We start from the raw sequence: 12,093 nt of genomic DNA on the forward strand, positions 1-12,093 counted from the left end.
GGTCTAAATGGTAACTCTCGTTCCGAACTGTAACACTGAAAGAGCTGTTCATTGTGGCTCCCCTCGGCCACAGTAATAACATTCTAGGAAGTAAGAGTGGGCAGGAGCAGGAAAAGCTGATGCCACCAGAAGGTATAAGACACAGCGGGTGGCGAGATGCAAGAAGGTTGAGCCCTTCAACATGACTGGGGCACTTTTCACCTTTGTTGGGTCAACTGTCAGTCACAAGCCCACTCCAAAGGAGTTCAGCATAAAAATCAAGGAGATCAGTGGTCAAGAAAATTAAGGGGGCACCAGGGGCTGTTTCTGCAAATTAATTCTTAGCTTAATTGCAATGAAGTTGTGTTCTGCTTCTGAACAAGCGTTAATGTCTGTGTATTCCTCCCAACCTCCCCTTCTGTTCAGAGTGCACCAAGGCACCTTTAGTGATACAATGGTAACAGTTTGGCAGAGTAGTAGTAAGGAAGAGTCTTATTACCTAGAAAAACAAAACAGATGCAGCTCCATTTTTACCTCTGCTCTTAAAAATAAATAAATAATAATATGGAGTTCAACTGTTTGGCTATCTATTCTAGCCCATCACAGTTGTGTTAGGCCCTCAGAAGATCTCTTGCATGTTCCGACAAGTTCTGGGTTTCCTTTACATATACATTGTTAAGAGTTAGTTTTGATCATCTCCAGACATTTTATCTACTTTCACTATTTAATAAATGACGTTTCATTAGATCCCCATTATCCTTTTCAAGAGCGAGGCTGCTCTGTGGCAGCAATATGTTGGTGCATCTCAATAAGATGTAACTGACAACTTACTGAAAAGTCAATTAAGTCCTTTGATTAGTTTGAAGTTAGTATTAATAAACACTAAGCGTAAGAGTAAATTAGTGAATTGCCGACCTTTGCCTATATGTGACCTTGAACTTAAAACCACATCTGATGCAAAATGCGTTCGTTACATGAAAGGGACAATTAAAAATAGCATAAATTGACACTGACTTGTGTTCTGTGGTCAATGTCATCAGTGGAAGTTATGGTTAAATCATTGCGTCATTTTCTGCTCCCAAGACCTCAGTACTATCCTTTCTTACTTATAGCGAATGCAAACAGATGAACGCAAGTAAAATTGCAAACATTTATGATGCTTCCTGTGACATTTATATTCAATGGAATGAATATCTAGAATTTTCCTGGTGCTTGGCTGTTTCTTTGAGTAGACTGCAGTAAGCCAGCTGGAAAGTTCGGGTTGGTTCATGTGTTTGCTTTATTAAAGCTTTGGCACGAGGGAAAAACAAAGACACCAAGCAGGGTTTTCTGGAACTGTTAATTTTTTTTTTTAAAAGTATTATACATAAAAATAAATAAAAAAAAAAATAAAAATAAAACCTTGGCTTTTCAACCAGGAACTCAATTTATTTTAATTTTATCATTAATTGTTAACCACAAATGTCAACAAGTTCCTATTCAATATGCCATGTTGGAGAACTAGAGACAAATATAGTTTCATTTTTGAAGTGTTAACACCTGGTTTTTGGCTATTCACTATGCTGAGCAAATAACTGGAGTCAGACTGATATCAATTCACAATAGATTTATTTTATGTGAGGAAAGCAGCTTGCCATTAATGAAAAATTCAGTAGAAAACAGTGCCTCCTGCTTTCAGTCTAGATTACTCAAAAGTAGAAGCTTGGTATTAGTGAAAACTTCAGTAGAAACAATTCTGTAGGAAACATTCTTGGCACATGAAATAAAAGCTTTAAACACAAATTAAATCTGAACAGAGTATTTACCATGCAACAATACTGGCAGAAGAGCCGGTTTCTGATGACTGGTATTCTTATCCCTTAAGACAGTATCACGGAAGACACTTAAACCTGCTTTATATAAAGTTAATTGTATATAAATATGGTGTCACCGTAACTGGCAATCTTTATTCAAGCCAGCCATTTAGTTTAGCAGTTCTAAGTAAGTAATAGGCACTTTGCCCTTCTGATTCCCCCTTTCACCCATCAGCCAGTCTGAATCCATACCAGGGACACTGTACACTGTGATCACCTAAAAACAAAAATACACCATTAACATTTGACCTAGAATAAATATTCCTGACAATAAAGAACAATCTATATGCACTTGAAAACTTCTGTCCCATCTGTCTTCTCTTTTCCAGACTAAACAAACCCAATTTTTTTTTTTTCTTTCAATCTTTCCTCACAGGTCATGTTTTCTAAACCTTGAATCATTTTTGTTATTGTCTGAACTTTCTTCAGTTTGTCCATATCCTTCCGTAAATGTGGCACCAGAAACTGGACAATACTCCAGTTGAGGCCTTATCAGTGGTAAGCAGAGTGGTAGAATTATTTATCATGCATGCTAACAACACTTCTGCTAACACATCCCAGAATGATGTTTGCTCTTTTTGCAACAGTGTTACTTTGTTAACCCATATTTAGTTTGTGATCCATGAAAACCCCCAGAACCTTTTCTGCATTCCTTCTTTCTAGGCAGTCATGTGCCATTTTGTATTTGTGCAACTGCTTATTCCTTTGTAAGTGTAGTACTTTGAATTAGTCCTTACTGAATTTCATCCTATTTAATTCAGACCATTTCTCCAGTTTGTCCAGATCATTTTGAATTCTAATCTGGTTATCCAAGGCGCTTGCAACCCCTCTCAGCTTTCAATTTTATAAGTGCTCTCTATGGCATTATCCAAATAATTTATGAAGATATTCAACAGAATTGGACCCAGAACAGATCCCTGAAGGACCCCTCTCGATATGCCCTTCCAGCTTGACTGTGAGCCATTGATAACTACTCTGAGTATGGTTTTCCAGCCAGTTGTGTACCTACTTATAGCACAGGGGAGGGCAAACTATGGCCCGTGGGCTGGATCTGGCCCATCAGGACTTTCAATCTGGCCCGCGGGATTGCCAGCCCCGTGGTGCAGCAGGGCTAAGGCAGGCTCCCTGCCTGCCCTGGCCCCGCGCCGCTCCCAGAAGCGACCGGCACCACATCCCTGCGGCCTCTAGGGAAGGGGAGCACAGGAAACCCCGGCCAATGGGAGCTTCGGGGGTGGTGCCCACAGGTGAGGGCAGCATGCAGCGGAGCCACCTGCCCTACCCCACCCTAGGAGCCACTGCCGGATATGCTGGACACTTCCGGGAACGGCGTGGGGCCAGGGCAGGCAGGCAGCCTGCCCTAGGTAAGAGGTGCTGGGCCGGAGCCTGCACACCAACCCCCTGCCCTGAGCCCCCTCCTGCATGCCGCACTCCCTTCCACACCCCAACCCTATATTCATGGCCCTACATAAAATTTCCCCACCCAGATGTGACCCTCGGGCCAAAAAGTTTGCCCACCCCTGTTATAGTAGGTTCATGTAGGCTATATTTCTCTAGCTTATGAGACTACTATGAGACAGTATCAAAAGCTTTACTAAAGTAGATGACATCTGCTACCTCCCCCTATCCACAAGTCTTATTACCCTGTCAAAGGAGGATATTAGGTTGATTTGCATGATTTGTTCTTGACAAATCCATTTTATTATAGGTGCTTACAAATTGTTTATTTGCTCCATTATCTTTCTGTGTACTGAAGTTAAACTGACTGGTCTGTAATTCCCTGGGTTGTCCTTATTCCCCTTTTAATACATGGGTATTTTATTTGCCCTTATCCAGTCCTCAGACTCTCTCCCATCCTTCACAAGTTCTCAAAGATAATAGCTAATGGCTCAGAGATCTCTTCAGCTAGCTCCTTAAGTATCCTAGGATGTATTTCATCAGGCCCTGCTGACCTGAAGACTTCTAACTTGTCTAAAGGCATGTCTACACTTAAAACGCTGCATCGGTGCAGCTTCATCAACACAGCTCTAGTGCTTGAATGAAGTCACTAAGCCAACGGGAGAGAGCTCTCCCGTCAGCATAGTTAGTCCCCTTCCCCAAGAGGAGAAGCTCGCCTGCCGATATAGCGCTGTCTACATGGGAGGTTACATCAGTATAACTACATTGCTCTGGGGTGTGGATTTTTCACTGATATAGGTCCATACTGTAGACCAGACCTAAGTAATTCTTACCTTGTTCATTTCCTATTTAACCTGAGATCCTATTCCATTTACATTGATGGTCTTTATGTTTGTCTAATGACTACTAACTTTTTTGGTGAAAAAACAAAAACACAAAAAAAGGCATTTAGTACTTCAGCCATTGCTGCGTTGTCTGTTATTGTCTTTCCCTCCTCATTGAGTAATGGGCCTATCTTGTCCCTGATCTTCCTCTTGCTTCACATGTATTTGTAAAATGCTTTTTTGTTACCCTTTATAGTTTAATCTCATTTTGTTCCTTGGCTTTTCTAACTTTGTCCCTACATGCTTGTGGGGGTTTTTTTGTATTCATCCTTTGTAAGTTTCCACTATTTATATGGCTCTTTTTGAGTTCCAGGTCACTGAAGATTAATTGGTTAAGCCAGGATGGCCTCTTACCATACTTCCTATCTTACCTATACATTGATATTGCTTGCTCTCATGCCGTTAATAATGTCTTTTTAAAAAGCTGCCAACTCTCAAACTCTGCCTCCCCACATAGACTTGTTTCCTTTTGGATTTTACCTACCAATTCTCTGAGTTTGCCATCTTGAAGTCCATTGTCTTTATTCTGCTGTTTTCCCCTCTTACCATTCCCTAGAATCATGAACTATCGTTTCATGATCACTTTCACCCAAGTTGTCTTCCACCTTCAGATTCTCAATTAATTACTCCCCGTTTGTCAGAATCGAACCCATAATAGCCTCTGACCTAGTTCCATTCTCCACCTTCTGTAATAAAAAGTCTCCAATGCATTCCCAAGAAGTTGTTGGATAATCTGTGCCCTGCTGCATTAATATCCCAGCCTATAATGCTAAATAGCACTTTCTAATAGATTTTATTGTCAAATAAAAGACTAATTGTGCCATTTCTTTCCAGGTTCTCTGTTGAAATCAAGTCTCTGTGCTTGTGCACTCATCCTTGCGTGTAACCTAAGCAGAATTTAATGACTCAGTCATTACAATGGTAACACCAATGGGTACTAATGGAGGGAGGTACTATATAACATGAAAAGGGATGGCAGAATTGAACCCCAACTGCTTAACTCATAAGATAACACTTACTGTGCCTGCCTCACAGAAGTTATCCCCATTTTATGATATTTGGATATGCAAGTAACGGGCACTTCAGTGACAGTGAAATTCTGATACATTAGATCAGTGGGTCTCAACCAGGGGTACACATACCCCTAGGGGTACACAGAGGTCTTCCGGGGATACATCAACTCAACTAGATATTTGCCTGTTTTACAACAGGCTACAGAAAAAGCAACAGCTAAGTCAGTACAAACTAAAATTTCATACACACAATGACTTGTTTATACTGCTCCATATACTATACACTGAAATGAAAGTACAATATTTATGTTCCAATTGATTTATTTTATAATTATATGTTAAAATGAGACCATAAGCAATTTTTCAGTAATAGTGTGCAGTGACACTTTTGTATTTTTGTGTTGGATTTTGTAAGCAAGTAGTTTTTAAGTGAAGTGAAACCTGGGGTATGCAAGACTAATCAGACTCCAGAAAGGGTACAGTAGTCTGGAAAGGTTGAGAGCTACTGCATTAGGTTACATGGAGAGGTTTCTAGCTTCCACTCCAGAATACTTAAGTCACTATTTCTATGTTGAATACATAAGTTACCTAAAATAGTATTTAAGACATTTAAACTTGTTAGTCATGAGTATACTGGTTTTAAATTACTATGCTATTTAGAAAAAACACCTCTTACCTCATCTGCAAGAAGGGATAGTTCACTGCTGTTTGCAGCATCATAATCATAGAGAACTCTGGCTTTCCTGCTGCCACTTGATGCTTTCAGTTCACTGAAGCCTGAAGTATTTACGGAATTGCTTACTGAAGGCAGTGAAGCAGAGGCAGAAGCCAAGACTGAGGAAGCAGAAACACTTGGTGCAGGGGTCAAGGAAGACTGATTATTGTTAGAGAGGAAGGTAGATGGAAAGCTGTGGAAAAACAAGATGACCACTGACTGAATTATTTCAGCACACATGCAAGCAAGTCTTCATCACTATAGTAAGAGTTTCAATTATATGACCCTGTGACCTTTCCTACCAACTGTCTAACTGGCACTACACATTGTGAGAGCTTATTACTTCCTTGAAGTCTGAAGTGTAGTTCTCTTCATGCCAGTAGCATCTGTCAACACCCCAAACGGGAATCACCTTTGATTCATGGATTTCACAAGCAGAACCATTATAGCTGATTCAGCTAGCTACTAAGCATTATTCATAAATGATAGGTTTTATCAGTTTCACAAATAAAACACCCAGCTATTGGACATGAACAGGAATACTTACAACTCGGGCAATTCCTCTGACAAGAGAATATATTGCCCATTAAACACACACACACACCCCCCACACCCTCCCCCCCATACACACACAGGAAGCCATTGTTGTGCAAACCCCACTTTCACTCTGCCCCACACCCTCACATACCCTCCCCCAACCACCCTCCCATACAGTCTATGTACAAAGTGTTCCAGCCACTCTTGCTCAGACATCTTGCTGCAGATCCCCAGTTCCCCCCCCCCCCCACCCCCATCAGTCCTCCTACACAGGCTGGAAACCCCACTGGTGCTACCCCTTTCACTCTCCCGATGTGGGGAAGAGACTTCACCCTTACCCTGCCTACTTTATTTCACAACAGAATAGCATTCATGGGATTTCAAGTAAAATTAAGAGCTGGGGTCTTACCATGAGCATCTCACAATTCAAGCTGGAACTTGCATATACTGGCTGCAAACCCCAGAGTAACTACATACCCAAACAAGAACATAATTTCACCTCCTCAATCAAGATAGAAAATAAGCTAGGACATCTGCCCTTCTTGCTTGGCAGCCTGCTTCTGCAGAAAGTCTGGCTGTTGCCTATATCTGACAGCACTCCAGTGGTCACTCAGCTAGTACACAAGCCCAGGGATCTACATATCCTCTTCATCCACCTACTCTGAGCAATCAGCAGCTATGCCTCATCTATTTACAAATGTACGGCCCTATCCAGTGTGAAAAGTGCAACTCAAGAAACTGTCCTGTCACGCTCCATGACTAGTACAATGGAGACTTCCTTGTCCAAGATATATAGCAGGAAGGACAGGAATTGGTTTAACCACCACTATAGTTTTAAAGTCATGTAGATTACTCCTGTGGTAGTTCTGTGCCAAAAAAATTTAAAATTCTTCAAATTTTATTTGTCAATAAATAAATGTGGCTCCAGCATGAGGAGCACAGGCCACTGGCTGCACTGAGGTGGGAATATCACCCTGAAGCCCCCACCTTCCCTGGTACTGGGACTTGGCAGTACAGCTGCACCTGATCCTGACACAGTGCAAGGGCTGGGCCTGCCTCAGAAACACCCCAGGACCCTGCCCCTCTGCACCAGGTGTGGGTGGACAGGCTTAACCCAACAGGATCTAAGTGTGGAGGACTTCGTGTGGAGGGATCCAGGTGTGTGGTGAGAGGTTTCTGTGCGGGGCAATCTGGGTGCAGGCGGCTCAGTGGGAGATCTGGATGTACAGGGGCTCATGGGTGGGGGGGGGGGAGGAAGGTTCCAGGTGAAGGAGCAAGGGGACTCTGCAGGGGATCCAGGTGAAGACAGTTGGGGATCAGCAGGGGGGGTTGGGTGTAGGGAAAAGGGGCTCAATGGGAGTGGGTCTGAGCGTGGGGGGCTCAGTGGTAGGGTGTGAGTGCTGGGGGAGTGGGGCTTGATGTCCAGGTGCAGCTAGTTGGAGTTCAGTGGGGTGGGGGTCCAGGTGTAGGGGGCTTGTCAGAGGGGTCCGGGGGTAGGGCTTGTCAGGGTGAATGTTCAATGGGCCTGCTTAACAGGGGAGCCCCAGCTGCTGCTGAGGGGATGCTGCATGCCGGGCTCCTGCTTCCTCTATCCCCTTGTCTTCTCCAGCTCCTTCCCCCTCACTCCCACATTCCTCTCCCCTTGCCCTATTCCATCCTCTCTTCCTTCCCCACTGCTTCTTCACCTCACCCCCTTCCCTCATTTCCCCCACCCTCCTCTTACCCAGCCCCACCGTAGGCATTCATTGTTGCACAAAAAACAGGACGGCTCCTAGCACACAGAAGGGGAGCATAACTAGCACTGGGATCCAGGAAGCAGCGTTCAGCCCCCAAAAACTGTACCCATGGTATTCCGTTCCCGGCGGCTTCCCTTTGCTTCCCTGCTGTTTTCTGCAAAATCCCCACAGGAGTAGCAGATGCAAGTTTCATAGGGCAGTTTGTGAGACTTTCCAGCCATAGACTGAGCATCGGCAGGATTATGGAGATAGAGTTAAGGCCAAGTTTCAAGACCACACTGACACTTCCAAGAACATAGGCATTTTGTAAAAACATGCTAAAAATAAAAGCACTTTTACATGCCTAGGCAAAGAAATTAGTTAAGAGGAACAATCTTCTTTAGGTTAAAACTACTATGTTTAAAGCAAGTCCTATTTGCTTTCTATAGATTATCAACCTAGTTCTTGAAGTCTGTACTCTTGTCATTTGCTGATACTCAGAACAGTCTTCCAAAAACACTTCATTTGACTTATCATAAAAATTTAAGATATTGAGAAATCCATGCCCTTATTCTCATGTAGCTTCTCTTCAACTTTTGATTCTGCGGTATGTGTTGTATACAAGTTACTTAATTTATACTAGTGTACCATCTTTCATGGAGGCTCTCAATGTGTTTTACAGATATTATACCTCTTAACTTGTTCATAACTAGCACAAGCACTTTATAAGTGGAAGAAATGAGGCAAAGGGCTTAAGTGACAAGGTAGTGATAAGTCAAGAAAAGACTCCGGAGTATTAAGTTTTTCCTGCTATAGCTACTACACTCTCCCTCTCATTAAGGCAAAGCTTATCCATTCCTTATCTATATAGAGAAATAGAACGCCTCATATAGTAGAGCCTCAGAGTTATGAATACCTCGGGAATGTAGGTTGTTCGTAACTGAACAAAACGTTATGGTTCTTTCAAAAGTTTACAACTGTAAATTGACTTAATACAGTTTGAAAACTTTACTATGCAGAAGAAAAATTCTGCTTTTAACCATCTTAATTTAAATGAAACAACCACAGAAAGTTTCCTTACCTTGTCAAATCTTTAAAAAAAAAAAAAAAAAAAAAAGTTAAAGTTTACATTTAACAGTACTGTAGTGTATTTGTTTTTTTTGGTCTCTGCTGCTGCCTGATTGCATTACTTCCAGTTCCAAATGAGATGTGTGGTTGACTAGTCAGTTCGTAACTTTAAGATTCTACTGTATGTATGTTTTGGGCTTGTTTTAGAAGCCCCCATACAACATATGCATTTAGAATCCAACAACATAACAAAACTTATAAATGAGTTAGTGCAATTTATAACACTGCTTCAAATTTTAAAAGATACTAGTTTCAAATGCCAGTTATTTCTAGGTTTGTTTTGATAAGGCAAGTTAATGGTAAAATGGTAAAATTCAGTTACCACCACCACCACCCCAAAAAAAAATTCCAGCCACTGGGTACATGTTAGAATGTGTTTCAGCAGGTGTGCTAAGAGTTCTAGATAAAGCAGCTTGCAATTTACAAGTGGCTGCAAAAGAATCTTTTCTTCTAGTAAAGAAGTAGTTGTTAATAGAAATTATCCAATTAGGGCTTGTCTACACCTTGAAATACTCCAAAATAGCTATTCCCGAATAATTATAAACCTCCACATGGACACTGATTCCAGAAAGCTTGCTCTCCATTTAATAAAGGGGTCTGGCATACACCATAGTTTCAGAAAAATTCTGATTGGGATAAAGGGTTTGAAAGAGGGAGCTGTAGGGAATGTATAGAATCTATCAGCATACAGTACAATTCTTTAAAGCATTTTAGTATTTTAGAATTCAGGGCACATCAAATTAAAGAGTCTTTTAGGCAACAGATGGTTTCTTCCACTTGCTTTTTAAAAAAAGCTTTTAAGCTATCCAGAATCTAGGCACGTAGTCTACCTACTCAGTTGCTACTATTAATTTCCCCACCAAGCTTCTCATATTATGAAACGTATTTCTCCCCATAGTAAATTGCTTTACTGGTAATCGCTCTAACTTTGGAGAACACCCCTGTTCTCAAATCATCTTAAGGTCTTGCATGTCAACACTTTTTGACAGCTGTTTGCTAGCATGAAACATCACCAACACAGTAGAATAATTAGCAGTATATTGCTAGGAATCCTCTAGATCTCTACCAGAAGTGATCACGTTAATTATAGACTCCGCAAAGTCTCCGTTTCACATTATGCTTCACAGCATTGGCTCTATCTACAGGTTTGGGATTTTTGCTCCACTGGTGCAACATCATCATCATCATTACACTGGTACAAACCCTGTTTTGCACCAGTGCAGCACATCTGCATTAGAGGTTTGCAGCACTATCACTACATTAATGTAGTTACAACAGTGCAAGTTTTCCTACCTCTAAACAAGTCCTTACACAAAGCTATAACTATAAAAAAGCTTTTGCAGTTTTACCACCTTCCAAGTTGTTTCTGGAGGTCCAACATATATTGGTAACATTGTGCATAATAGGTCATCTGAGCTTCAACAAAATCATTCAGACAGCGAAGATGATGTGCCTATAATATAATGAAGGTTTCAAATTTTTAGTGCATATGAAGAATACTATACCTGCATTAAAAAGGCTGGCTTGGTAGCTTAGCATCAGTGGCAACCCTGAACTGGGGAGGGGACGGGGGGGCGACACAAATTCAGGACCCAGACTCACAAGATAATTGGGATGTTAGTGCTCTGGAAACAACATTTTCAGGCCTGAGAGATAGGATACTTGTATGATGCCCACCATTCTTAATTCTCTGCCCAATTAAAGAGTTACTGTAATATACAGTAATTTTGTAATGTGTAGCCTCAACACAGGGTGGGTCTGGTGGTGGTGGGGATCACAGCAGCTTAGAGGAAAGTAAGAAGACCCTTTGGGCGCCTAGGGCCCTGGGGAGACCAGAGTTAAGTTAGCTGGACAGTAACTACAGCTTAGAAGTTGAGATTCAAATGGGTATGTATTGTGTAACACATTTTAAAGGTGTTAAGGAAAATTAGCATTTTAAAAGTTTTTCCAAGCAACTTCCTGTAGTTATTTTAGAGGGTCTCAATTTTATTCGTTTTCTTCAATTTAGATACTCACATGTGTACTGCTGATGCCTTCCAGCAGCAATCTGGTAATCTCTGCTTGACGGTCAAATTCACTCTGAGTTATTCGTACTTCCTGTTCAGACTGAAGAGTATAAACTTATTAGAAGTTTGTACAGCACAGCTTAAAACACCGATTACAGTTTCTATGGGAAGGCCTTGACCCTATAAACACAGACAGGTGCTTAACTTTATGCATCTAAGTGGTTCCATGGACTTCAATGGGACCATTCATATGCATGCAGTAAAGCACACGTTTAGGTGTTTACAGGATTAGGGCCCAATTTTGCTTTCACACTCTACAATACTAAATAGATTACAGCTACTTAGTGTTTTCAAATAGTTGCAAATATGAGACTTTTTGGCAAAATTTTAACAAAATGCTTTATTAGTCACCAAGCTTTATGTTCGATGTTTGATCTACCTATCCAGATCTATGGGTGCCTCAAAATTAAGATCTTGAAGGAGAAAATGAAATTTAGATTTAGTCCCACAGTCTGATGTTTTAACTTCTCTGATAGACTAGAAAATGAATTAGGCCACCAACAGCAGAACATCTTTAAGACTTCATATATAACACTAATATTTATTTTTACAAATCTTTCAAATTCCTGGATTGCTCTCATGTTGCCAGTTAGCCTACAGTTATTAGCAATTTTAGAACAAGTCTGAAATGATCTAGTAACAATAGAGGGCCTCATTTAACACAAGAACAAGTCATTCTGAATTCCATGCTGTTCTGAGCAACCAATACCACCCAAATTGCACAGGACTTTTTACCTAAGTCTATATTTCTGCTTATTCTACTATGGATAGTTCCATGGGAACACAAAAGTGATTCATTCAAAGGAAT

The 12,093-nt window shown here is 41.2% G+C and overlaps 1 protein-coding gene across 5 annotated transcripts in view; it reads right to left on the reverse strand.

Moving 5' to 3' along the window:
* Positions 1 to 1,585: 1,585 nt before the first annotated feature.
* The window catches only part of SH3GLB1 (SH3 domain containing GRB2 like, endophilin B1), a 34,246-nt gene continuing 23,738 nt past the window's right edge, over positions 1,586 to 12,093 (reverse strand). The window contains exons 7-10 of one of the 5 annotated variants that reach the window (XM_074961389.1): positions 11,236 to 11,325; positions 10,572 to 10,672; positions 5,801 to 6,032; positions 1,586 to 2,049 (exon numbers count right to left, since the gene is read on the reverse strand). In XM_074961389.1, coding sequence (XP_074817490.1) covers positions 1,942 to 2,049; positions 5,801 to 6,032; positions 10,572 to 10,672; positions 11,236 to 11,325 — 531 coding nt within the window. In that variant the 3' untranslated portion in view covers positions 1,586 to 1,941. The remainder of the gene's footprint in view (positions 2,050 to 5,800; positions 6,033 to 10,571; positions 10,673 to 11,235; positions 11,326 to 12,093) is intronic. The other 4 variants (XM_074961385.1, XM_074961387.1, XM_074961386.1 and 1 more) reach the window with 4 other exon arrangements.

This window comes from Natator depressus, chromosome 8 (assembly GCF_965152275.1).
Source record: "Natator depressus isolate rNatDep1 chromosome 8, rNatDep2.hap1, whole genome shotgun sequence".
Classification (NCBI taxonomy): domain Eukaryota; kingdom Metazoa; phylum Chordata; order Testudines; family Cheloniidae; genus Natator; species Natator depressus.